Genomic DNA, 27,669 nt, shown 5'->3' on the forward strand with positions numbered 1-27,669 from the left:
GAACTCTTTTATAAAGACATCTCGCTAGGCTTAAACTAGGTTTTCTTTTATAATAAATCCTTAATCTATAAGGATTCTATACTAGTAAATTACTGTATAAACGGTAATATTAATTTTATATCTAGAGTATATTCCAAGATTTTTCCTAATTTTCGGGAAGACCTATCAGCCGGGTTTAATTTCCTAGTCTAATATTTAATTATAAAATCGAAGAGAATTAAAAATATAAGCCATTACACTTAACGTCTATTTAACTTAGTTTACTTTATAAAGACCTATAAATTTAAATAATTAATAAAAACTTTAATAGTATATATTAAATCTTTAAGATATTATCGCCAATACTTAAATAAATAGACAATAGCGTATAGTTCTTAATCGAGGATACTATAATTCAATTCCGCTCCACTAAATTTTCGTGACCAGATCGCTATAAAATAATAGACTCTATTTTTATCTAACTAGAATATAATTTCTACTATCCTTTTACTTAAAGCATCGATTTCAATTTAAATAGATTATTAAGAATTAAAATAGCATAAGAGAGGCGCTGACTAAAAGGCAGCGATAAGATATTAAAATACCAATTTTTTCATAAGAATAAATTTAACTAGTCTAGGTTTTTGTCCATTTTTCAATCCTTTTATTAAGAAAATAAAGGGCAAGATAATTTAAAAGTAATTTTAGATAAATTATTAATAAAAGTTATAAAATCCTAGAAAACTTTATATATCGTAGTAACTTTTAGATTCTTCTTATAATATAATATCGTTCACCCATTAAAAATTTATAGAGATACCGTCTTGCGATACAATATATTCTAGAAATTTAATCTATTTTTAGTAGAAAATACATTTTGATAATTTTCTATATAAATTAGCTTTTCACAGTCGATCTAATATCTGCTTAATATACCCTATATAGCTCTCTCGATCTAGTAAAAAAATCAAGATATCATCTAGATATACTATACAACAGATATCTAGAATATTGTATAATACTATATATAGATAGCTTTAAAAAGTAACTAGTATATTTATAAGGCCGAAAGATATTACCAGGTACTTAAAGTAACCGTATCTTATATAAAATATTATCTTCTATTTATCTTCTTTTTACAAGCGGATTCGATAATATATATCTTAAATATTAATTTTAGTAAAGAATTTTACGCCTACTAGATAATCTAAAATTTCCAATACTAAAGATAACAGATAGCGATTCTTTACTATTATTTTATTAAGACCCCAATAATCAACATATAGTCTTAGACCACTATTCTTTTTAGGGACGAACAGGATAGAGGCTCCTACAAAACTTTTTAAGAGTCTAATCCAACTATACTCCAGGTTTTCGTTAATATATTGTCTTAATATTTAAAGCTCTCGCTGGGAGAGAAAATAAATAGAATTATATAGCGATGTTTCGCCGTCAATAAATTTAATTACATAATCCATTACTTTCCAGGGCAGTATAATTTTAGATTTTTGCTTTGAGAAGATATCTTTATATTCTTTTAGTTTTAGTGGGATTTCGCCAATATATTATAAGGTAGGACTTCTTGAATCGTCTAGTAACTAGACTTCTTTAGATAATTTTACCACGGCAAAGATATAAGTAAGGTTTTAATATAATTTCATAAATTTATAAACTAATACTAATTTAATTAATAAGAACTTAAACCACTATTTATAATTCTATAGTAATAAGTGGATTTTTAAATCACTTATAGTTATTATTAATAAAAGAATTAGACTTCCCTCGAGGCAAGAGTCTCTATCGATTGCTATATATAGTCTAGTGAAGCTCTAGATAGTCTCTTAGAAATCAATAATAGTAAGGGGTATCTTCTATATACTATAAGTCGGGGTAGTAATATAGTTGACTGCTTTAATTATTAGGGCTATAAATCAAGCCTTTTCAAAATAAAAATTTTTAATAAATTGATAGCTAATAATATTAACTTCGGCGCAGCTATCTAGATCGGCGAACATTTTAATATTATTTTTATATTGAATAAAAATATAGAAACGTGCAACAGTCCCTATATAAAGATTAGAAGCCGGTTTAGTAGAGACTATTTCAATTCTAAATTATTTTTTAACTCTAAGTCCACTTCTTCTGCTTCGGCCGATTAAACTGTAGCTTTTTTCTTTTTTAGATAGTGATTAGTAAGATAAGAATTACTGTTACATATATAGTATCGTAAAGGATTCTCTTTATTATTAGTAGAGTTTTTGTTGGGTTTCTTAGAGTTTTCTTTCGAATTTTTCTTTGTGTTTTGTGGTTTCTTATCTTTATTTAATTTATTGTCTTTATTTTTGCTTTTTTTTGAGGAAGCGTCACGTTTCCATTTTTATCTCTTATATAGGAGATTCTAATAATATATGGCAAGGGTTACTATTTCGTCTTGTTAATCTAGAAGCTTTATATAGTGTTCTTGTATATATTTTAATAATTCTGGAAGGAGTTTTATAAAGAAAGTAAGCGCTCTTTCTCTTTTTGATTGTCTTAGGAAATATTGCTCTAAGGAGTCGAGATAGGTATAAAACTCTCTTGGATCTTAGTCTTTTCGCTGACGAGCTTTTTAAAGCTGATTTATAGTATTGGGCTGTAAGGTAGCCGAATTCTTGATTAATAAGAGGATTTATTCTGTAAAGTATTGCCACGATTTCTTAGTATTTTTTTATTAATCTCTTTTCTTTTCTACGAGGTGTCGGTACTATCGCTATTAATAAATTGGGGATATATAAGAAAGTGCTGTAATAATTTTCTAATTATTTCTTCTTAGGCGCCTTTTCGCTCCCTTGAAGAAGTATTCCAGGTCAAGAATCCATTTCTACTTTTATTGCAGTCTAAAGTCGAGAGTGAACTTGGGAATGTTCTTGAAGAGTTTGGTAATATAGCTATTTATTAATGAAGCGGAACTAGATCGTCGGTAATTTCGTGAAGATTCTTTATTTTATAGTCGGTTCTCCAGTCGTCGAATAGTATCTCTCAGGCTTTAGAGAGTTTCGCTTTCTTGGGTATTTAATTTAGGAATAGTTTCTAGAACTATTTCTATAAGAGAAGGCATGTTTTCGTTAGAGATTCTTGGAGGTGAAGAAATATCTCCGTTAGATAATCGGGATGATAATACCAACAATATTCTTAGGTAGTTGAAAAGAAAGAATCAAAATTGTCAAAGAAATATCTACTAGTCAAGGTAGAGAACCTGTCAACTAGATAAAAATACGTGGGCAAAGTACTAGACAGTAGATACTAGAGACAGAAGACTGATTCTTGATTTTCTACTAATAACTATAGTACTAATTTATAGCCGAGGACCCCTAAGATTCTCTATATACAATAATCAATCCTTCTAACGGGGCCACTGTATATTATTAGAAGGTGACGAATATAGACACCGAAGACGCCGTTCGGCCACCGGGATGTCCATGCACCTGGGACAGGATATACTATACAGTCACCTTGCATGATCGTTATCATTTCTGTGACAACCACTTATCTAAATTATACCAGCCAGTTATTCTACTTAATACTCTTAATAAAATCCTAGAATCAACCATAGCTACGCAAATTATATAGATTTTAAAGAAATATAAATTACTTCTAAAAACTTATCTAAAAAAGCAAAAAAGTATCTCTATTAACTATACTATCTAACTTATACTCGATTATATATATTAAGTATAGAGATAAAATAGAAAAATAAATATAGTTCTACTAGATATATCCAGAGCCTTCAACAATATATCCCACACTCAACTATTATTTAATCTCCGCCAGCTAAAACTAGGCCACTTTACGGACTGGCTACAATTCTTTCTAACTAATTACTCAACCTAAATCTCTCTAGCAGAGAAACTTAGTTTAAAGTTCTCAACTTCAACAGATATCCTGTAAGGCTTATTCTTATTACCAATTCTCTATCTAATCTACAATACTTCTCTAATCCAAGATCTCTATATAAAACAATTACAGGGGGGCTCGACCGAGATATATAGATAGATTAATAATATCTACGTTCTAGCCTCATCCAAATCATATATAGAAAATATTAAAATACTAAAAACAGCCCTGGTCTAAGTAGACCAATAGACTACTCAACACGCTTCTAAGTTTATACTAGAAAAATTTAAGCTTATTTATTTTATTAATTCTAGAAGATTAAAAGCGAAAGCAATACCGCCTCTATCTCCAGATCTATCTCCAGACGACCCCGACAGTATTTAAAAAATACTACACCCGCCAACCGGCCATAACTAGATAGATATTCCCTACGCAGACACAACTATTAAACTAATAGAAATAGCTAAATATCTAGAAATCTAGCTTAACAAGATCTTATTCTTTACTATACACTATATCAAAGCACTAGCTAAAGCACATGGCACGCTAGCGGCCCTTTAAGAGATCGCTAGATTTATATAAAATATCCCCCTGCGTACTATACGCCGGATCTATCAAGTAGTAGTAATTTCTCAGCTATTCTACAGAGCCATAGTCTAGTTTAATCCACGCAGCGGCCAGGTAGTAGCTTTAATAAACCAGAAAATACTCACAGAATTTATATAAATCTAGAAACAGGCCGCATTACTGATCAGTAATATATTTAAAGACACTATAACTATAGCTTTAAATATTAAACTATATATATTATCGGTATATCTCTAGCTATAGTAGATCATCGAGAAAACAGTAGTTAGAATCTGGACCAGACCGGAACTAGCCTGTTCTAAATCAATATTAAAATTATATACAGCGCGGAAAAGACGCTGCAGAGAATAAATATTAATAGAAATACTTAATTAGAAAGAGAGCCCGCTGTAGTCTCTCGAAGAGAAGAAATAGAAAACCCGCCAGCTATATATTATAGCTCCGTGGGAATCCTCTTTAATAGTAATAATTAATAGCCACGAGGCCGTATTTTAATTTTATAAAAAATATTGCGTTAGGCGATAGAGAATCGCAGTATATATAGACAGGAGCGGTCTAAACGGCTAGATTAAAGTAAGTATAGTCTATCTCTTGTAGAGCTGGAAGTGAAACTGTACACTAGATATAGAAAAGAAGTCAACAGTCTATATAAAGAAGCTAATTAGAATCTAGATAGCTCTATACAGAGTATAGAAAGAAACTAGATTAGCTATAATCTTTATAAATAATTAAACCGCGATTCAGGCGATCTACAATCCCTAAAAATTCTTAAAGCAATATATATTAGGCGAGATCTACTATATTATACAAAGATATAATATATAGAGCCAGGTCTAGATCTACTAGATCCCTGTATATATCGGCGTGCCAGAGAACAAGACAATCAATAAAACCACACGCGAGAATACCTAGAAAATAGAAGAGGCTATTTATCTTACCACGATAGCTAAACAGTAGATACACTACCGTATTAAAAATAAATAGACTAGAGAATAGAAAATAGAGAAAATAGGCTATATAATACACAAACTAGTCAAGATCCTAAATAAAAGAATACTAAATATTTATAAAGGCCTATCTAAGCCGTACGTATCGGTTATTATTTAGATATAGATATAGAGAAACGGTTTAAAATATTTTCTTTTTAAAATCAAGATATCTAACTCGAACTAATACTACTATAGACAGGGATCCTAGACATCACAGTATATTTTATTTTAATATCCACTTTTTACTAACCCTAGAAAGGCTATACTAGATAAGCTAGATCTTAGGATTTAAAGAAAGATAGACTATAATAGGATTATATCCCACCTATAGATAATATACTACATCGCTAAATTTATATATTAAATAAAATTACTTAATTAATTTAAAAACGTAGAGTAAACTAGTCACTATAAAAAAAAGATAAATATAAAAGACAATACGTAAACAACTATACTAAAAAGAACTAGATTAAACCCTTCTAGTACACGCACCAACACCTACCTACTAAAAGATATTAAAAGAAGCTAGAGAATATAGGATAGTAGAGACTGAGAAAGATAGATCAGGGAGACTGTCAGGTAGTAGATAATTTTAGTTGTGATAAAAGCTTTCGATTACTTCCTTATGGGATACGGCATTTTATGATTAGATTCTAGGCTCCCAAGCACCTGCATAGCTAGACGTTCAATAGTTAGGCTCGAACAGGTTAATAGAATCTTGATTGATTGATTGATTGATTGATTGAAAGGGCCAATGCTTATTTGATCGACGCAGAGAGCTGATCATTCTCCACGTAGGACTTGTTGTAACAGTTGGCTACAGACTCAATCTAACCCGCCATTTGCCAAGATTGAGTTGCTAGTCTGTCACCCACAGGAAATATGCCCATTTCTCCTAGCTAGCGAGTGCTTCCTTTGAACAGCTGCCAAGCCCGAGATACAGTGGATTGTTGCCACGTTTGAACAACATGATGCATAAACAGGTTGGAGAAGAGGACGAATGGTCGGAAGCTAATAAAGTGAAATTTCTGGAGCTGGCGGCTGGGGAAGATGAGGATTTTATTCAGCTATCGAAGGAGCTGGAGGACCGTTGAGAGCATGTATAATTCAGAATTTTCTAAGTTAATAAGCACAGAGATGTTCTGTGTACACTTCTACAAGTAATGTGTCAAGGCGTCGAAGCAAGGAACAGTCGAATCACAAATCTTTTATTGCATGTTAGTCAATTTTCTCGTTTCAAGAGGATCGAGATAGAAGTCTGCCAGGTTCGTCAGCGCTGATATAACACAAACGGCGGAGAATTCTTACTTCCGACAGGCCAGAGAGAAGTCAGATTTTCCATTGCCTCCCGTACGCATTTTACACAATCCCTGTAAAAAGGAAAGTTCGCCTGCTCCAGATTAGTAAATATGACCGCAGACTGGTACAGCCAGTCCATCACGAGTGGGGATGGGAACTGCGATTGGTTGTTACGCAGTCGATGTGCAATAGGTAAAATCACTTCAGCTGTTCTTTCCATGGCTGTCAGAGAGCGATCTTCTCCTGCAGCATGCGATGGCACCTCGTGCCTTGGTCGATGGAAAGATTGTAGCATTAGAAGGGCACTGAAGAGAAACTGATGTTAGTCAAAAGTAGAAAATGCTGGGTTTCGTGAAATGGTTCGTACCTGCCCAAGACGGCTACGGGAGAGCAATACGCTACTCCACATAGTTCCTCTTCTGAGACGGTTAATGATAAGAAGGATCGAATGGCACGGTCAAGAATGTCTCCTTCTTCTCTCAAGAAGTGTCTGCTTATCTCTGTATCGGAGACATGTCGAAGAACCCTGCTCAGCAAGTGTGCAGCCTGCGCTAGGCGCGCGAACTTGCCCATTTTCTCGGCGCATGGGGACGAGACAGTGTAGGGGGGTGCATTCGGATAAGTCTGTGATGTGATTAAAAGCTGGATACAGTAACATTGTTGAACCCTGCTTACCCCATTGTTCCAATCCTCATCTAAGACAGGTAGATAATAATTCTCCGCGGGATCAGGAGTGCACAAGGCCCGATTTGGCCAATTCACGTTCATGCTTCTTGTTGACACTGTTTCTATATTTATGACACCACGTATTAACCTTTCCAAAACGATAAGTCAGACACAGGATTAGATAAGTACATCTACCAGATCTTATTATTTTTATAATGTTCGGCTGTCTGCGGGGAGGTATTGCTCATCGTACCGCGTCGCTGACTGCTCACACTTGCCATTGTGCTTCAAAAACATATCATCCGCTACATACTTTCCTCGCTACCAGAGCTCGGTTATAGTCGTTTGGTTATGTCAATCTGCTGACCTCAAAGAGACCACGTCCAGCTGCATTCTTCTCCACGTTGAAAATGCCGTTGACCGAGACCGACTCCCTCCCGCATTTCCGGGCTGGAGAACGTTCAGTATGTCAAAACCTTTGCTCCAGCAGTCTACGTGTAGTGACTAACATTGAATACATTCATAGCGCGAAGCTGGCCAGGAAACGAAACTTCTTCACTTCATCTACGGCCAGCCACACTTAGACGAGATCAGAGGACACTCGCAGAAAGTACTTGACCTGATGAACAGGTTCGAAGAGGGATACTACATGATGACCGTCGGTGCACCGAAAGGGAGGATCGTGACCGATCTAATTGATGAGATCAAGCCCAAGACGATGATCGAACTGGGCTGCTATATGGGATACTCCGCCATTCTCTTTGGCGACGCAGTACGTCGCAATGGTGGCGAGCGCTATCTCAGTCTGGAGCTGAACCCGGAATTGCGAACATGCTGATCGAGTTAGCCGGTCTGCGCGATTTTGTACGAGTGATTGTTGGCCGCAGTGACGTCTCTCTTGACAGGTTATACCGGAGAGGGGAGGTAAGCAAAATCGAACTTATGTTTCTGGATCATTACAAGCCTACGTACTTGACGGACTTGAAGCTGTGCGAGCATCATGGCATGATCGTCCCGGGCTCGGTGCTGGCTGCAGACAATGTGCTCTATCCCGGGAACCCGCCGTACTTGGAGTACGTCCGTAGCAGTGTTGAGCAGAAACGGGAGGCCGCGAAGGGAGGGCCCATGAAGGGATATAATGTGGAGCGCACAAGCCAACGTCAGGTCAATTCACATATGCCAGAGGGTGATACGCCTGCGTTTGAAGTGATTGGAAATCCCAACCTCGTGTACCAAAGTGTACTGCAGCAACCAGAGGGAGAATGGGTGAGTCTCCGTGTCGAAGATGGAATTGTTCAAATTTGTCCTTTGCTAATCACCGTGATAGGATGCCATCGAAGTCACCCGATGTGTGGGGTGGGAGGAGCAGGTATAGGGCTGGTTCACTGAAGTCAATCAACTTGTAGACAAAAAATGGGATAAATCCATTGAGTGAAACGAATCACAAATTCTAAATGCAACACTAAGATTCACGTATGATAACTGCTTTTGGAATGTTCCTCGATTCCATGGAAAGGTCAACTTACTTCCGCACGTCCTCAAATGTGATTTGCGGGACGCGCTGTGGTTCAACCACTCGTCCGTGACAGTCGAACCTAAGCGAGTCTGGAGGGCCTGGATCGAAGGTCTATTTGATCAGGCGATCAGTACCAGCGATAGAATATCGTGTTCGACCTCTAAGATGTGTCCATAGTGCATCAGTCGACACAAATTCAGATCAGATATGTATCCAAAAGCGACCGGCGTCGGGCCCCATTTCCACAAGCAAACGGCACGTTACGGGCCTAGACCAAGACTAAGAGATATAAGAGATAGGACTTTGCATTCTTTCGTACATGGTTCATGCTCTGCGACAAATATTGGTTCCGTCATCTAGCCACCTTGCCAATCCAAACATTCTTCAAGGAAACAGTCCACTCTCACAATGCCCGTTGAGAACTACGGAGTGTGGAAGGCGAAGCCTGTCCGCTTCACTTATGAAACTGATGCGGATGACCATGTGTCGCCTCACCTATCGCTGTTCTTTACTACCAGTGACAACCCTCGCGGCGAAGGTCGCGCAGCAATAAACATTAAATCTGGGGACAAAAGTGACTCCAGACTAGTGTTCTGGCAGGCCAGAAAATTCGAAAACTTTCAGAATGAACAGCTCCGGGAGTTGAAACCAGGATTTCACCGACTGGAAGGCACCATGGAGCAAGCCCCTAACGGTCTCGCACTGGACTATATTAGAGGCAATCTGTTCCACCGAGAAACAGGCAGACTCCTACCTCATGACATTCCTGGACCTGATAATGACATATTGGATGAGCTGATCCCCTTACTGGATGGCGCGGTCGACAATGACAGCGTGATCTACATCTATGGGTCGCATTTCAGCCATGGCAACGGTATCCACAACATTCACATGAACCAGGGAAGTCCTAGGAAGTGGAAAAGCGACAATGGGATCTACCAGGACGGGGGTATTTTGCTGGACTTTGGAGATCACTGGAAGGGGGTGTTTATCGGTTTTGCATCTCAAGCTGTGCATACCGACGCCGAAGGTCAGCCTACTCCCCCACACGGCTATCTTACCTGGAATGAGCTCTTGAACCCGGAAATCCCCGGGGACCAACGAAAGAGGCGTGATGTCCATGACCGGACAGTTTCTATCAGCGAGGCCTTAATCCGCCACCATGGTGCAGACCCAACAGCCAAACCTGACATGATCACTCTCACGAACCGCGCGGACGCGCCCGTGGTACTTAATGGCTGGAGCATTCGGAATCACAAAGGCGACAATGAATACCTGCCCGATGGTACCGTCTTGCGTCGGAGACGTCGCCAGAGCTTTCAGCTGCACAACTGCGCGCTGTCCGACGAGGGGGGTACCATCACGCTCTTGAATGAGCAGGGGCTCAAGGTGGACGGGGTGCGATATACCGCTACCCAAAGCAGTCCAGGCCATGTTGTGTCGTTTTGAGTCTTATATCGGCTGATACTTTGCAACTTAAAACTTGCTCTTTTTGCTTATGTTTATAATTTCTTTCTTTCTTTCTTTCTTTCTTTCTTTTTTTTTGGTTTGGGTTTGGTTTGTTTGTTTCCACTCCATATAGCCGTCTCTTAGGTCAGCAGACCCACCACGCACTTCGGCGTGTTGGTCTGCCTCACCCAAACGATAATTCCCACCCAAACGATAATTCCCACCTAAACGATAAATTTGAAGCTATTCAGGCTCCTATATACCACCACCATGCCTGATTCTTATTCTGATATCGAGATACGGATCGTACAGGCCTGTACAATCGCCCAAGGCCAAAAAAAAGCCCAATATCTCTGCGCTAGCGCGTCAATTTAATGTTCCTTACCAACGACTCCGGGCGCGTATTCATGGCCGAGCAAATCTTTCCTCACGTCCTATCTCAACCAAGACACTTGATGATTCACAAGAAAAGGCACTAATTCGTTGGATTCGTCAGCTTGATAATCTATATAGTCCACCTACGGCCGGAATGATTGAGCAGAGTGCCAACCAAATACTGCAGCGGAATATAACCGACGGGCAATCTCGTACAGTTGACAAGAACTGGGTTTATCGCTTTATTAAACGTCTTCCTGAGGAGTTTAAGCTCATTCAGCAGAAGCCGAAAGATAAGAAGCGTCTTGATGCAGAAGATATAGGTGTTCTCCAACACTGGTACGACTGCTTAGAGGCCTTTATCAAGAATATACCTCCCAAAAATATATACAATTTCGATGAAACTGGCTTTCAACTTGGACAGGGAAAGACTCAAAAAGTTGTAACTACTATGCCTCTACGAGCTGCAAGAGGAAATCCCTCTAAAGAAGTAGGGGAACTGATCTCTGCAATAGAGTGTATTGCAGCGGACGGTTTTACTCTTCCTCCATACTTTATATTCAAAGGAACATATCATCTTGAGCGGTGGTACGATGCAGATATTCCAGAGGAATATCGAATATCTCTATCTCCAAAAGGCTATACTACAGATAAGATTAGTTTTGACTGGATTCAGCACTTCCACCGTCATACAAAACACCGTATCTCTACAAAAAAAGAGGTTCGATTACTATTTTTCGATGGCCACGAGTCCCATCTTACCTATGAATTTCTTCAATTCTGTGGACTACACTATATTATACCATATTGCTTTCCTCCTCATACAACACATCTTGTACAGCCTCTTGATGGACAACCTTTTCAAGTCTATAAGCACTTTTATCGCAAGAGAAACAATGAGCTCGCTCAAAGAGGTGCTGAGATGGACGATAAGAGTGATTTTTTAAAAGAGATCCATTCTATTCGTACGATGACCTTCAAACAACGTACAATCCGGGATGCCTTTGAAAAGCGAGGTCTATATCCCTTAGATTCAGAAAAGGTGATGAAATCTCTACGTGAGGCTTTGGAAACTGCTCCAGAACTTGAGATAATTACAACACCATCACCACCACCATCAAGCTCATCGCCACCATCTACAATACGAGGTCTTCGTCGAAGTATTAGTAAAGCGCAGAGCTTTATTAATAATAGCCCGGAGCTTGATCAAAGCTTTGTACGACGCCTTGACCGTGTATTCCAAAGCTCGCTTGAAACTACTGAATTAGCCGCTCAGCTCAAGGATGATCTACAGCAGCATCTTCGATACCGGAAGCCTCAGGATAGACGGAAATCACAGAAAAGGGTTAAATACCACGGGCCACTAACTGTATATGATGCAAAACGCCGAATTGCGGATCGTACTGAGGTGGAAAGACTACAGGGTCTTAGGCAAATTAGAAAGACGGGAGCTTTGGAATACGATAAACCACCACAACCGACAAATACAGGGGATCTGCCTAGTACAGAAGCTGGCCAGGTGGATAGGGAAGGCCCTAGATTACCTTATTGGATAGATACTCAAGGCGATGTTGTATAGGAGCTTGAATAGCTTCAAATTTATCGTTTAGATGGGAATTATCGTTTGGGTGAGGCAGACCAACACGCCGAAGTGCGTGGTGGGTCTGCTGACCTAAGAGACGGCTATGCATGCGACGTGACTGTTGCCTGAGGCACAAAATGCAGGCCGATCGATTTGGCTGATTGTGAACATGCTATTGCTGTGGTAATGTAATTGTTCTAGCATTATATCACATTTATTCTGGTGGCCATATCATATTAAGCTCAATAGACCTACTAATTCAGTGATGCCTTAATCTTGGCCAAGATGGTCCGATATGGCAACTCGACTTCCCGAGAGAAGTTCGGGATCCGCGGACCCCGATACAGAATTGCCGTCCAAAGCCACCCATATAAGAAGTAACACCCGACAACCTATAGGATAAGAAGGGTACTAAGTATCATACGTGGGAAATCTGATTGGTGTGCCTGAACCCCGTCCCTGCTCTCTCTATATCAAGGTTGCATTAGTCGACTCACCATGATCCCTCACCAATATTATCCCACCACGATACAGCTACCACACTTTGCCGCCAATGAGACCTCGGTAGTCTCCCTAATCGCCCAATTTGGCTTCTTATGGGCTGCGGTACTAGGAACTGCCTTTTTCGTCATACGACGTGTGCGACCGACGGCAAGTCGGGCGGATAAACTGGCCTTTGTATGGATGTGCTTGAGTAGGTTCCATGACCCTGTCAGTCCGTTTGGAGAAGTCACACTAAGATGAGCCATGTAGCGGGCTTCATTCACTTTTTCTTTGAGGCCTACTTTGTCATTCATCATGAGACCCTGGCAGGCTCCCAGGAACTATTCGGCCAGCTATGGAAGGAGTATTCTCTGTCGGACTCCCGGTATCTGACATCGGACGCATTCCTGGTCACCATGGAGGCCGTAACCGCTGTAAGTGGACCTGATTGTGTCATTAAAAATTAACATAGACTAACAGTCCTGCAAGTTCTGCTGGGGACCCCTGGCCTTCTTTATTGCCTACTGCATCGCAGTTCAGCACCCTGCACGTCATGCCCTGCAGCTGCTGCTCTCCGTTGGTCAGGTCTACGGTGACGTCCTCTACTATGCCACTAGTCTCTTTGACCTTTACTTCCATGGAGAAACCTTCTGTCGGCCCGAGGGCTACTACTTCTGGTTCTATTACTTTTTCTTCAACTTCATCTGGATGTTCATCGGCTCTTGTGAGTATCTGCCCGGTTTTTGAAGATGAAATAACTAACTCTTTTTAGATTACGTGAAACAGAGTATCGGAGAGATATATAGAGCGTTCAAGACAGTGCAGGAGTTGGGTTCCTCACGCAAATTGAATTAATTTGGGGAGAAGATATTAAATCAGTCGATCTTGTCTAGAACAGGAAGACCCTGGTGTTTGTTCCTTGAAGAATATCTTCAATTTTCCCCCATCGAAGGCGGCCTGGATGTTATGCGGCCGACATTAGTAGTTAATATTATAGACAATTCATCATTTGCGAGATCAGTGGTACAATGCATGCTATTTATTAGATATTCTCCATCTCCGGACTCCGGAGCGCATAGAACGTAGACGTTTATCGTCCCGCTTCAAACCTCCGGAGTTCTCCCGACGGACTCGGATACCATCCCCGGTTAATACAGCACGTATAAAATGCTGGGACACCCCGGTGGTCAAGCGTTTCTCAGGGGAAGATAATCATTTAGAAACGGTGATCGGCCCGATCGGACCCAGGCGGCACAACCAGGTTATGCTACTAGGCTGAATATTACGCGGAGCTTGTGCCTGTTAAGCTTGGAGTGCCTAGAAAAACAAGCTCTTAGTGGTTGAAGATAGGAATCCAGGGTTTCCGCGCTATTCTATCCAAGTGGGGCCTTGCATGATATGCCACCATTTATCTGCCTGGGATGCAGACGGCCAATTTATGACTTCCCGTCTTGCACATGTTATTCTGCAACGGCCTGCAGGAAGGACAGGATACATGGATGGATGATAAGTGTCTCTGATATTAGTGAGTCCCTTGTCGGACTGAGGTATATCTAGTCGTAGTCTTTGTCGCCCCATAACGGTCCTGATCGTCAGTAGGCGGTGCAGACAATTTTAGATTTCCAATCGGACACTACCCTCAACACCGTCTGTCGACTATAGTGTAACGTTGGATTTGTTGATACCATCACTGGCCAGAAGGGAGTAAGCAAGTCAGCCTTCTACGGGGAACATGGATCCTCTGCCACTGAGACAAACCTCGCAAGCAGCGACTCCACAAGGCGGAGCTCCGTCGGGGAATAGCACTAAACTAGCCGTAAGATATATCGGGGGCCAATTGTTACATTACTATACACCAGACTAAGCCATCTATAAAGATGTGCAGCCGTCACGATATTCTCGATATGATTCTTCAGGCTTGTCTGTCTGTGGAAATCTCGCATATCAGGTCCACACAATGCGACCCTTGTCTCATCTTTCTTTTTTCAACGGGCTCCTGCTCGGCCTGTCCGCTCTCTCGGCTGCGACTTCAGTTGTCCACGAGAGACGTGAAGCTACATCCTCAAACTGGGTTAAGCGGGCGCGTGTGAACCCATCGGACAAACATGTCGTCCGCATTGGCTTAACCCAGAGTAGTCTCGAGGAGGCTCATGATTTACTCATGGATGTGTAAGTGAACGGCTATTGTTTCGCTTGTCAAGGTTATACTCCGCTCTAACGTGCTGTGTGTAGCTCAAATCCGAGCTCTCCCAATTATGCCAGGTTTTACTCGGCAGATGAAGTCGCTGCAAAATTCGCGCCGTCGACAGAAACAGTCAACGAGGTTCAGAACTGGCTCACCGAGAAGGGAATTAATGCCAGCCGTGTCGCGCAGACGCAGAACCACGGCTGGCTTGTATTCCACGCCACGTCGAAGGAGATCGAGAATTTGTTCGACACTACGTACTATGAGTACCATAATAGGAAAACTGGCAAGAAAGCAATTGCTTGCGAACAGTGAGTTATACACTCTACTAATCTGTCTTAGGACTCGTGACTGAGAAATACGCAGGTACCATGTCCCGGCTTCAGTCCAAAAGCATATCGACTATGTGCATCCTGGTGTCAATCTGAACCCATCCTCGGGCAAACCCTCCAGTATCCGTAGAAGGGCAGCTGCGAGCAAGAAGACGAAGCTCCCTGCTCGTGGACCACGGCCTATTCAGCAACACGATGTCAAAGGCCTCAACGTCACTAACTGTGATCAGCTAATCACACCAGAATGCATTCGGGCATTGTATAAGATTCCCTCAGCGCGTGCGGCGCCTCACCCCAATAACTCGTTGGGAATTTTCGAGGAAGGGGACTACTATGCGCAGGAGGACCTCGACCTTTTCTTCAAGACATTTGCCAAGGATATTCCTCAAGGCACCCACCCAATCCCCGCCTTCATCGACGGTGCGGAGGCTCCAGTCCCCGTGACTAAGGCGGGTGGGGAGTCAGATCTCGATTTCGAACTGGCATATCCAATCGTGCATCCTCAGAGCATCACATTGTACCAGACTGATGATGCAAACTGGGCCAGCAATACCACGGGATTCCTCAACACTTTCTTGGACGCACTTGATGGCGTGAGTTGAAACTGGATTATCATAGTATCTGAACTGTATCACTAACGTCACGCAATATATAGTCTTACTGCACCTACTGCGCGTATGGTGAATGTGGCAACGACCCTTCTCTGGATCCCGTTTATCCTGATGACGCTGGCTACGATGGACAGCTCATGTGTGGCGTGTTTAAGCCCACTAATGTTATCAGTGTATCATACGGCGAACAGGAGAATGACCTTCCCGCAAATTACCAACAGAGACAATGCATGGAGTAGGTCTTCGTTGCTATTATCCCATGCATTTGCTCCATTCAACGCTAATTCTTTCCAGGTTCCTGAAGCTTGGTTTGCAGGGAGTCTCGGTACTCTTTGCTTCTGGTGATAACGGTGTTGCAGGACCCCCAGGAGATGGTAACAGCGTTAATGGCTGCCTGAACAATGGGACAGTGTTCAGCCCTGCATTCCCTAACAGGTGAGAGACGTCCACTGCCACTCGTAAACTTCATGCGCTAATGAATGCAGCTGCCCATACATCACCAACGTCGGCGCCACCAAGGTCTACCCGGGATACACCGTTTCCCAGCCCGAGAGTGCCGTATACGATCCAGATGGTTTGTACAGTTATGCTTCGGGTGGTGGCTTCAGCAACATCTACCCCATCCCCGATTACCAGGCGGAAGCCGTTGCCACGTACGTCTTCTGACCCATGATAATAAACCTTTAACTGACGCCGAAGGCAGATACTTCAAGGACCACAACCCTCCCTATCCATACTACGAAGGTGCCGAAAACCTCGGCAAGAACGGCGGTCTTTACAATCGCTTGGGGCGAGGCTATCCAGATGTCGCCGCTAATGGCGACAACATTGCCGTCTTCAATGGCGGCGAGTTCGGTTCGTCCGGTGGAACAAGTGCTAGTATGTTGACTCTCCACACTCCTTTCTTAATGGATATGCAAGTCTGCAGCTACTAACCAGATGTTTGTTCTACAGGTACCCCGATCTTTGCTTCCATCATCAACCGCATTATCGACGAGCGTCTAGCCGTCGGAAAGGGTCCCGTGGGTTTTATCAACCCAGTTCTCTACAAGAATCCCTCCGTCCTGAATGATATCACCAATGGTACAAATCCCGGCTGTGGAACGGACGGTTTCTCAACTGCTCCTGGGTAAGTATTCATTTTCGCTCTGTTTCGTGGCTAGCTGCTGACTCGCGGTCTTTCAGATGGGACCCCGCCACTGGTTTGGGAACACCGAACTATCCTAAGATGTTGAAGTTGTGGCTTGATCTGCCTTAGGCGATTTGTTGGACGCTGGCGGTAACAATGTCACCAGAAATACAAGGATAAGCGGAGATTTGGGAATGGACCCTGATACATAGATTGACCTGTATTTATGCTTCTCTTGTTAATATTGATTACTTCAACGCGAGGGCCCAGGAACTGTAGGTTCGAGCGGTGTGCTTTTCCCTCGTGGCATTTCAGGTTGCATGATCAGACTTCGTCGTTGTCTTTCATATGCTCCGAGTGGGATTCATCGCTGCACATCTGTTTCCGCTTGAGAAGTAGGACAGCGACTAGCGCGCCTTGTAAGACAACAAAGTGGAATTAGCAAACATGACCATATGCGAGTGGCCATGTCGAGCGCACCGTGATCGAAACACACCTCGTGCACGAAAGTTTATTCACGATGAGCGGTACGTTTAACTCAAGGTTCTAGAATAGACGGGATAGAAATCCGACCCATGTCTAGGATGCGTCATTATCAATTCAGAATCCATTCTAGCGCACTGTAACATGACAGCCGCTGAGCAGTAAGGTCCGAGAGCTCGGATCGTCATTGCAATAGGTACTGAGTCGATCAGGGCAAATACCACAGAGGTCTGAAACACTGCCGTCTAGGCTGCCACCTTAGCTTGGTCGATCGCGAAGCTCTCTCGGGGGACAGAGTCTTTCAGAATCAGGCCAGGTCACTATTACACGTTAGATAGGCACAATCATTGGATATGCGACTTGAAACGGGTGATAAGATTGTGTGTGGTCTATCTGTTAGCCGACTGGGAACTCACTCGTCACAGTGTCCGTGGTCGTCGGGGAGCATTTCACCCATAATCACACGTCTCGGTGTTGATCGCCTTCTATGTTGGTGGCCGCAGGATCAAAAATAGCCCCATCCAAGCCATATTTGGAATTCATGAGAGTGACGAGAGTGAGAGCAAGAGGCAGATCTCACGAGTCGGTGATAGCCCAGTCATGACAACACGATGGTAACGAAGGTATACTCCAGACCCTAGGTATCTATCACGCGGGTGTCACCAAGTTCGTGCCTAAAGTTGTGCAAGAAAGTCCAGATGACATGCGACTTCTCAGATGAAGACTACCCCTGGACGTCAAGGGATAGCCTCCTTGTCAGCACTGCCTCCTACAGGTCCAGCCGATGGGTGTATAACCTGAAAGGGAGAAACACAAGTGTCTCAGGGTGAACAATACCAATTTTGGTAGTGTATGGGATGTCATAGTACAAAGCCGGTCGGCAAACAAGGTCAGTAAGGGACGAGATCTCATCCATGGCAGCAATTATTGGCACTGAAACCAATGGTGTTCTAGCGCCCTGCCTTACGATGTGCTTGAGCGGGAACCTGCACATCAACGGCGCAGGGGGAAGCCTCCACCAACTAGCTTTGTTGGTTTGATAGTTCGGCTATGTCTCTGACCCCTTGGGCGATTGCCGAGCTCATATCCATATCAACCCGTTTCGTAGTCGGGCTTGGCGTGTTCAAATACATCTTCAAGTTTGATCAGACTCACATATCATGGATGCGTGATATCCTGGAGTTCATGAGATAATTTCGATACCCCCTCTGGACCCGCCGAGCAAAATCATGATGGAAAGCGATAAAGAATGAAAAGGATCAATGTTATCCTGTTCTTAAACGAATTTGGAAGGGATGTCAACAAGACTCGATAACTCCTTCGCTTAAGATAGACTCCATCTTAAAGGGGGGAAGGAGGCTGGAGCAAATGAGAGCATCTTCTATCGTTATTAGCGTCAAACCTAGGGATGCAAGGGAGAAAGTCAAAGGCTCGTACGTCCATGCGAGTGATGCGATCTGTCAGGTCGGCACAAATTCCCCGACAAAAAATCAAAAGGATTGTGTTTGACTATTTCGGAATTAAGTTACCGTCCGCCTTCCTGCACTGCTCTGATTGGCGGGTATCCGTACATTGTGTAAGGGGTTACGGAGCTCTGACCACCAGCCCTAATCTCATCCCTGGGCCATGAAACGAACCTCAACATATTCACGATTGCGATCTGTCGATGATCGCTCTTAACAGCTGATACACGACGCGAGCACCGAGGTAGGTACCTTGCAGCTTTGGATAGAGCGCACCGTTTCACAACGCTCCCCAGCGAGATTTACGCGTATCGGTGGACACGGTGGATAAGACGAACGGGATCTGTCGGTTGGGAAAGTTGATGTATCCAACCGCCGCCGTTCCTCGCTCAAAGCTTATCGGGGATATGACTCCATCCGAAGCAAGGTTGATACCTGTCAAGGTTCGAAGGGCCTTGGAAGGCAGTCGGCAACTTAGATCCTTGTCTGTGGTTCCCTACGTTGCGATGAATGCCCCACAACGCTCGCCCTGGGAGGGATGGATGTACACGGATACCCCTCATCAGAACCACATGGCTAGTAAACGATGTTGATCGATGCACAAAAATGGATCCTCCTGGACGCGGCCTATCTATTGCTCACACTATTTAGTTGGCGTTCAATGTGATGAATCGGCGGTCCCTCCCCACATCGTCTTTTGACTTTTTATTTTTGGACACCCTAGACGTGAAGAACCTGACACATACGGGTGTCGATGCGCGAACTCCCTGTCCCACCGAGAACTCAGGTAGTATTTATTAACCCTTCCGCTGGCCGCGCGAGAAGTGATTCCAAATACTCGAAGCCACAACCTTCGTCTTCCTACCGTTAGGGTTCCTACCTGTGTATGCTTATCTCAGTTTCCCATTGCAGTCTTGGACAGAGTACCTGTCATGCCTCAACAACCAATGTCAGACGATGGCGTCCCAGGAGATTTCGAACACCCCAATCAGGATCTCCGCCGGTCCGTCATTATCACGCTTTACTTTGCCTTTATCCTGTCCACAACTGCTGTCGCTCTCCGGCTTCTAGCGAGGAAGTTAAATGGCACCCGCCTCTACTTGGATGATTATCTGATTATAATCGCTCTTGTATGCAAAAGAACCTTCCGGAAGCTTCTTTTTCGGAGTCCTGGCTAATTTCTGTCGTAGCTTTTTAAATATGGATGCTCAACCGGAGTTGCGATCCGTAGGTGGCCTTGATGCCGTCCTTTCATCCCCATGCACGAGTTCAGGTAGCTAATCTGATGCCAGTGCTTTTCAACGGGCTGGGCTCCCACATCACGATGATTCCCGAGAAGAATCTCACAATCTATCTGAAGGTTTGCGTCTCCAGTGTCCTTTGCGCGGCGGTCCACTTACTGTTTGAATCAGATTGGATGGTCCAATTCCTTGGTGTATTCCAGCTGCATTGCCTTTGTTAAATTCTCTGTCCTCGCCCTTTATAAGCGCTTATTCTCCACTCCGCGGATGATTTTCGCCGCCAATATCGTCGCCGGATTTGTCATCCTGTGGTGGCTGAGCGTTTGTGTGGTGGGGATCTTGCTCTGCCTTCCAGTCAACAAGTTTTGGGATCCAACGGTGCCCGGATCCTGCCTCGACTCCGCCCAATATTACTATGGCCAGCAAATTCCCAACATCTTGACCGATGCGGTTCTTCTCGTCATGCCGTTGAAATTCGTCTGGGCACTGCCGATCTCCAAAACCCAGAGACTGCTGCTCTCCGGGGTGTTTGTTACTGGCGGCTTGTAAGCACTCTTTGCCTCTATCCCGAATCAACATTGACCTAACCCTCAACTCCCAGAACCCTGATATTCGACATCGTCCGGCTCGTAGCAATGATAAACCTCACACGTTCTGGGCCTGACGTTACCTGTAAGTATCCCAGCTATACCCAATCCTAACACGCTCTTGCCACCTAGACCCTCACTAACCACACGACCGACAACAGATAACCAAACCCCCGTCGTGGTATATACATGCGTCGAAGCCACAGTTGGAATTATCGCCGCCTGCCTCCCGAACCTACGACCCCTCCTGAAACTCAGTCGGGGTAGCTTCTGGTCTCAGATACGATCTGGAACGGGACAGTCCAAGCAACCTCTCAACCCGGCGCAGGACCTGTCTATGGAAGAGAGCAATTATGACCCTTACTTTACCCAGACGAACATCTATGCGAGACATAGTGTTTCCATTCAGTATAGCAAGCCCTGAGATCTCTTTTGTTTACATTTCCTTTTGTTCGTCGTCGCTGGGAAAGCCTTAATAGCCTGTCGCAAAACTGAACATAGCGTTTTTAATTTGTGTATAAAGTTCGCTGTCGCGAGACAAAAGCGAGAATGGATTCATTCGTATGTATATAGTCAATTGAGCCATAATGTTTTTCTTTGCCAAAGGTTTGGTTTGTGCGGACTTTTATCGGGCTTGTAGCTTCTAAGTCCGAGGTCCTGACTTGGGCACATGGATATGTAACTTACATGAAAAATAAATGAAAATATTGATTATTTAACAATGTACCTGCTGCATAAGATAACTGTATAGAATTATTACGTATAATTTTGTTGAATTTTAGAGTAGACTGGGTACGTCATTCCGATGTCACGCTAATGTCATATCGACAACAAAAGATATAAAAAAGGATATAAAACGATCGGACTATAACCAGACCTCAACAACCAAACCAGATCTATTCACTTAATATTCTCCAGTTCAATAGAATACCAAGCAAAGATGCCCGCCAAAAAAGTCCTCATAATCCTCAGCGACGCCGACTCCTTCCCCCTAAAGAAAACCAGCGGCCAAGATGCCGGCAAAACCGTCGACCAACCCTCCGGCTTCTTCCTCATGGAACTCGCCAAACCACTCCAGAAACTCCTCGACGCCGGGTACGAAGTCACCTTCGCCTCTCCCAAAGGCCAAGAGCCCACTCCCGATCCCAACAGCGAATCTCTCCTCGCCTTCGCAGGCAACTTCTACGAACGCCGCCGCGAGAACGAGCTCATCGATCGCATGAAGCGGGAGAACGGATTCAGTCACCCGCGGACATTCAGCTCCATCAGTGATGACGAGTTGGAGTCATTTGCCGGCGTATTTATCCCCGGTGGACATGCGCCGTTGAGAGATCTCGGTGCGGATAAGGATCTCGGGCGCATTTTGAGGTATTTTCATGCGAAGAGTCGGCCGACGGCTGCGATTTGTCATGGGCCGTTTGCATTTTTGAGTACGAAGTTTGCGGGGGATGGGGAGTTTGCCTATAAGGGGTATAAGATTACTTCTTGGAGTGATGCTGAGGAGAGGATGATGGAGATGATGATGGGTGGGGAGATTGAGAAGGTGGAGTCGGTTCTGAGGAATGAAGGCGCGGTTATGATTGAAGGGGCGAAGGAGAAGATTGGCAGCATCACTGTTGATCGTGAGCTGGTTACGGGCGCGAATCCTACTGCTGCTAATGCTTTGGGGGATCAGTTTTTGCAGATGTTGAGTGTACATTGAGTGTTGATTTGGTATATGTATTTTGAGGAGTGTATAATAGTGTCCACGTGATGATGAATAAATCACTGACTCTCAGGCTGTGCAATCCGTTGGTTATACTGGTGTCAGCTATTAGTCAAGAAACAGGTGCTACTTATAATGACTTCAAGTGATTTTTTCTTTGTATATTTTATTTTATTTTTTTTGATCCATATCTTGTCCTTGGCTATGACATCTGCGGGGATCACCAGCTCTAACATCCGAGCCGAGGTTGAAGCAACCCATAGGCGAAGTTATATTGTAATCTTTACCTTTTATATCTCCAATAACTACTAGATTTATACGACACTACAACCAACATTCTCCGAAAATGGAAGCAAACTCATTCAAGACGATACTCTACGAAAAGTCCCCAGACGGCAAGATCGCATATATAACTCTGAACCGTCCCGACCGATTCAATGCCATCGACGGCCACCTCCCAAGGGATCTCCGAGACGCTGTGAAACTAGCCAACGCAGACCCAACTGTGCACTGCATCATCCTGAAAGGGAACGGACCTGGCTTTTGCGGGGGCTATGACCTCGACATCTACTCCCAGAACGCGGTACGCGGAGAGACGGCTGGATCACAGGATCTCTCCAAGGGATACGATCCCTTGATCGATTACACCATGATGAAAGAGAATACCGACTGCTTCTCAGAGCTATTTCATAGCCACAAGCCGACAATTGCACAGGTCCATGGTGCCGCAGTGGCGGGCGGAAGTGACATCGCCCTATGCTGCGATCTGGTTATCATGGCAACCGATGCTCGCATCGGCTATCCTCCGAGTCGGGTCTGGGGTTGTCCGACTACTGCGATGTGGGCTTTTCGGATTGGAGTTGAAAAGGCTAAGCGGATGCTCTTCACGGGTGACTTGATCAGTGGAGCTGAGGCGGCGGATATGGGACTCGTTCTTAAAGCGGTGCCCGAGGAGGAGTTGGAGGAAACAGTGTTGCTGTTGGCAAATCGCATTGCGTCGGTCCCGCAAAATCAACTGTGGATGCAGAAACAGGTGATCAATGGTCTTATCGAGGGGCCTCTGCTTAGAAGCCAGAAATTATCTACGATATTCGATGGTATCACCCGCAACTCGCCTGAAGGTGTTGCATTTCAGGAACTGAGTAAAGAGAAAGGATTCAAAGCTGCCATTCACGAACGTGATAGCCCGGCGAGATCGGAGAGATATGGGAAGGTGTGGAAGAGTGTGCTATAGCCATCTTAATGGCGAAGTACATCCATGATGTGCAGTTCATTAATCCCTTATTCAGTTGATCGCATGACCCACAAACCACTAGATCTTTCTATTTAGCTGCGATATCTATGTACAGCAATATGACCTGTGAATATCTCTCAACGGGCTTATACAATTCTAAGGCTAGATATATAAAAACTGACGGTCGAAAGTATGGTACACAGTAGTGAGGTAAGCGACTGGATCATTATATGCCTTCATGTTCCGTTGTATATCCTTTCGTTTATTTCATTATTCTACAACACTAGTCGAAGGCTAGAAATCTAAATTAGTAAATTGTATTCTCTTGTGCCTGTTGAGCCGCTGCAATGCTGAACTAGTGATAAATCGAACAATTCCCTACACCTTGCAAGCATCCTTAGGAGAAACTATCTAGGATATACATTATATACATGCTAAATTCTTCGATGGTGCAAGAAAGGACGTATGGTACATATATCGTATATTCGATGTGAAGTTCAATATTGCATCGCTTGGAACGATTGTCGACGCCATCAGTAGTTGCATCACTATAGGGCTTGACTTAGCCCTAGTTCTTTTAATGAATACAACGGCGCAGGATAGGCAACAAAGTATATAGCTTACTAAAACAGCTACAAAATGTTTTAAGATACGTTTTTGTATATAATCGTACATTTGTTCTCTAATTTCTATACACTATATAACAAAAGTATAAAATCGGGAATACAAAGTTAGACATCTAGAATAGTTATCTAATCCAAATCCCGGTTTCTCCAAACACCAAAGTGGTTAGGGAAATATGTTGCGACTGTTACGGCTCAGAGGGCCCAGTTCGCACTATAGTAGTCATGGGTTCTTGCAGCCACTAAAGTTACTGACGCCACGGAACGATGATCATTACTGCAAGATATTGAGATAGACTCACGAACAAATAGATTGTTCTGCATTCATCACAGAGTTACAAACGACAACAGTGTCAATGCTGCACTGCGACTCATGCCATGCAGGAGGCGTCAACATTATTACTAAATTGAGACACCTAAAATCTTTTAGTATAGTGGCGCTAATAGTAGCGTCCAAGTCATGATGGCTGATGAACCATTCCTATACTTCATACTCCTTCGTATTTAAACATCAGCAACATCGGTTTCCTGCTATCGTTCTTCTTATGCCAACCACTTGTCGTTTTCTTATCATTTGGTACACCAAACGAAAGATCCTCAACTTGCGATGCCACAGTCCATTGGAAACGTGTATGCTCTTGCTTCTGTTCATTGACGGTGTTCCATAAATTTTAATACTCGTATAACAGGTTTTCCGCTCCTGGCGATGGACAAAGGAGGTACCGAGATGCGACGGTGTTTCTCACATATGTCAGTATTGGTTACTACTGGCTCAAGTATCAGCAACCACATGGAGCTGACTCTCGTCATAGCTGTCCGAGCTTAGTGCAACGTTATCCGATTTAATAGACCAACTCTTGTGTGAAACGCAGGATCCGGCAGTGAGCGATGGAATCAGCCTTGATGCTGCAACGACCCTCGATTACATCGACAACGCTATACAACTTCAATCAGAAATCAACGACACAATGCAGAGCCTACTGAACAGTCTCATAGGCTCAGGCATACATTATGGCGGGAATACGGTGTTTGAGATTAGAAGCAGGCTGTAGAAAGACAGATGTTTGGAGGCCTAGTGGTAATATAGAAATGTTCATCGAATGGAAGTATATAGTAAATTTTGATTCTTAATTGAATCTTATCGCTTGTTTCAAGAACCTTAAAGCTCCTGTTTACTATGTTCAGATCCACTAACAAGATAAGACCGGTTTCGGATGAATTCAGTAACATGGTCATATCTGGACCAAGTACCTTGGGGTTTTATCTATGTTTCTAGCCCCTGTCAGGCTTGTAATGCAGACAGGATATCTTAATTTTGTATAGTTCTGAAGTTGTCAACCCGATCACTGTACTAGGGATATATAATGCATAGTTTATCCTTGAGACATATGGAATATAGCGCTAGTGACTACAGAGTTCGTACTTTTGTTTCATACTGGTTTTGCCTTATAGACCCACCCCACTATTTATTGATTCTTTGGATTAGATAGCTAGTTAATTGAGGGGTCTGACCGCTGCTTTAGCCGTGATAGCCGTATATGCGTGGATGTTAGGTCAACAGAATGCTATCCCAATGCTGCGAGAAAGTTAATTTCGTTCCTCCTATTTATGCATATACGTGGGTCATTAGCTAATAGTTATAGATTGTGTCTAGTTAGGGAATTTAGCAGAATTCTTCTGGCTGGACCTGTGGTATGTGTGGGTCTAGACACTGACAAGGCACCCGCGACTACCTCGAATGTGTGCTCCATCACCAGTTGAAAGTAGCCTCCCTCCATCGATTCGTGTCGTCTGGCAGTTTTTCTGCGCTTGGACCCACAAAACTGTTATGCAAGGAATTGTCCGTGCGTATGTGGTGTCGTCTGAATCGAGCGGCAGGGTACTTTTTGCGGACAAATCAGATTCTCGCACAGTGTCGATCTCGGGCTTTGACTGTTCTGCGAGGAACTAGAAAGGGCATTATTCTTGGTTGGGTTTCCCCAAGTGTTCATTTGCGGCTCACTGCTATACTTCAGGAGGCTGCCTTCTGAGGCTTAGTGTTTTATTGTAGTTGGCGTGCGCATGCTGAAACTCTGCCATCTGGCCGCCTCCTTGCTGCTTCTACATGCATCGCTAGTCTCTGATACTTTCCCTACGCACTTCGTTCAATTCCTCTTTCATTCATAGGTCAGTCTATCTTACCACGTCGCTATCGCTTTCAATATTCCTTCAGTATGATACGAATTCTTGATAATTAAGTTTGCCCCTAGTGTTGACACATTGTCACTACATGTTGATCATCCTGTACTTTTTCTAATCTATTAGAGATACACTACACCAACTCTTTCTTTAAAAGCGAGATACACAGGCTACCACTATGTAGATTCCTACATGCGTATATTTAAACCTACCCACCGCGTGTCCTGATGGAATTAAAGCCCTGTTAAGTCTTCCAGTGAACTTTGCTCTTAAGATTATGCTATTCAGCACTAGCTACTCAGTTATCATACTTGGATACAATCATCTATAAGCGGGAAAGTTTGCCAAAATCGGCATTAGTATTTTCCGGTGGCTATTTGTGCATATATAATCCCATGTCAAATGTTTCATCAGCCACGCTGTCAAAACAGTTGTATTAGTTGAGGTGTGCGAATGTTGCAATCCCGCTGTAGGGCATGCTGAAATCATTTTAGAGCAGATAACCGTCTATCATTGTATTACCCTAAGCAAAGTTGGATTTCTGTACCAAACGTAGCATCGGAATCGTGTTTTCATGCAGGACAACTATCTGGCGATCACTTGGTTTTCCGTATTTTCTTATGGCTCCCATGCAGGGTTTAGTTGTCATTGAAGTGAAAACGCTTCTGGTTGCCTGTCAGATCCCTCATTCTAGAAGAGTCATCCCCTAAAAACTAGAATTAGTCGAAGAAAGCGGCACTTCTATTTGCCACCTAAGTGTATACAAACATACTAGGCTGATACAGCTAAGGCTGTGCGTCATGTGGATCGTCGTTATCCTTGCGAATGCGTGCAAGACCTCTTAGTCTCACTTGGTCTAGTGACATTCATTCCAGGAGGCCGACGGTGTACAGGCAAGGCGTAGCCTCGGATAGCTAGCCCAGATGCCCAACGGCAGAGCTGCTGTGTAGTAAGCAAAAATATTGACAGCCGTGCCGAGAAAACTATCATGAAAACATCCGGGAGTACGCAAACTAGTATGGATCGCCATCGGGCATTCAAGATCCCTAACGCGAATGCGGTCAGCCCTCTCACCAAAAAAGCTCGCCGCGTACGAAGT

General features: G+C 43.4%; 7 protein-coding genes across 7 annotated transcripts; 6 read left to right on the plus strand and 1 right to left on the minus strand.

Annotated features, from left to right (window-relative positions):
- Positions 1 to 6,829: 6,829 nt before the first annotated feature.
- On the minus strand, positions 6,830 to 7,675 carry AO090026000086 (uncharacterized protein; the record flags this gene model as incomplete). Its single annotated transcript, XM_023236227.1, is given in 4 exon segments — positions 6,830 to 6,885; positions 6,903 to 6,997; positions 7,096 to 7,510; positions 7,648 to 7,675. 4 exon segments carry the CDS (start codon positions 7,673 to 7,675, stop codon positions 6,830 to 6,832), a joined length of 594 nt encoding a protein of 197 aa, XP_023090890.1.
- Positions 7,676 to 7,804: 129 nt separating this feature from the next.
- On the plus strand, positions 7,805 to 10,359 carry AO090026000085 (uncharacterized protein; the record flags this gene model as incomplete). Its single annotated transcript, XM_023236228.1, is given in 8 exon segments — positions 7,805 to 7,858; positions 7,921 to 8,197; positions 8,206 to 8,660; positions 8,722 to 8,750; positions 8,770 to 8,796; positions 8,862 to 9,061; positions 9,116 to 9,225; positions 9,307 to 10,359. Coding segments are annotated over 8 exon segments (2,205 nt in total).
- Positions 10,360 to 12,814: 2,455 nt separating this feature from the next.
- AO090026000084 (EXPERA domain-containing protein) lies at positions 12,815 to 13,654 on the plus strand (the record flags this gene model as incomplete). Its single annotated transcript, XM_001821531.3, has 4 exons — positions 12,815 to 13,010; positions 13,070 to 13,233; positions 13,289 to 13,523; positions 13,572 to 13,654. 4 exons carry the CDS (start codon positions 12,815 to 12,817, stop codon positions 13,652 to 13,654), a joined length of 678 nt encoding a protein of 225 aa, XP_001821583.3.
- Positions 13,655 to 14,756: 1,102 nt separating this feature from the next.
- On the plus strand, positions 14,757 to 17,185 carry AO090026000083 (S53 family peptidase; the record flags this gene model as incomplete). Its single annotated transcript, XM_001821530.3, has 9 exons — positions 14,757 to 14,968; positions 15,032 to 15,295; positions 15,351 to 15,909; positions 15,972 to 16,162; positions 16,222 to 16,362; positions 16,413 to 16,580; positions 16,631 to 16,806; positions 16,882 to 17,056; positions 17,113 to 17,185. 9 exons carry the CDS (start codon positions 14,757 to 14,759, stop codon positions 17,183 to 17,185), a joined length of 1,959 nt encoding a protein of 652 aa, XP_001821582.1.
- Positions 17,186 to 19,934: 2,749 nt separating this feature from the next.
- Positions 19,935 to 21,254, plus strand: AO090026000082 (putative integral membrane protein Pth11-like; the record flags this gene model as incomplete). Its single annotated transcript, XM_023236230.1, has 5 exons — positions 19,935 to 20,132; positions 20,234 to 20,362; positions 20,415 to 20,788; positions 20,845 to 20,915; positions 20,992 to 21,254. 5 exons carry the CDS (start codon positions 19,935 to 19,937, stop codon positions 21,252 to 21,254), a joined length of 1,035 nt encoding a protein of 344 aa, XP_023090888.1.
- Positions 21,255 to 21,770: 516 nt separating this feature from the next.
- Positions 21,771 to 22,532, plus strand: AO090026000081 (type 1 glutamine amidotransferase domain-containing protein; the record flags this gene model as incomplete). Its single annotated transcript, XM_001821528.3, has 1 exon — positions 21,771 to 22,532. One exon carries the CDS (start codon positions 21,771 to 21,773, stop codon positions 22,530 to 22,532), a length of 762 nt encoding a protein of 253 aa, XP_001821580.1.
- A 349-nt stretch (positions 22,533 to 22,881) lies between these two features.
- AO090026000080 (uncharacterized protein) lies at positions 22,882 to 23,769 on the plus strand (the record flags this gene model as incomplete). Its single annotated transcript, XM_001821527.1, has 1 exon — positions 22,882 to 23,769. One exon carries the CDS (start codon positions 22,882 to 22,884, stop codon positions 23,767 to 23,769), a length of 888 nt encoding a protein of 295 aa, XP_001821579.1.
- Between the last annotated feature and the right edge of the window lie 3,900 nt (positions 23,770 to 27,669).

The sequence above is a fragment of the Aspergillus oryzae genome, chromosome 3 (genome assembly GCF_000184455.2).
Source record: "Aspergillus oryzae RIB40 DNA, chromosome 3".
NCBI classification, from domain to species: domain Eukaryota; kingdom Fungi; phylum Ascomycota; class Eurotiomycetes; order Eurotiales; family Aspergillaceae; genus Aspergillus; species Aspergillus oryzae.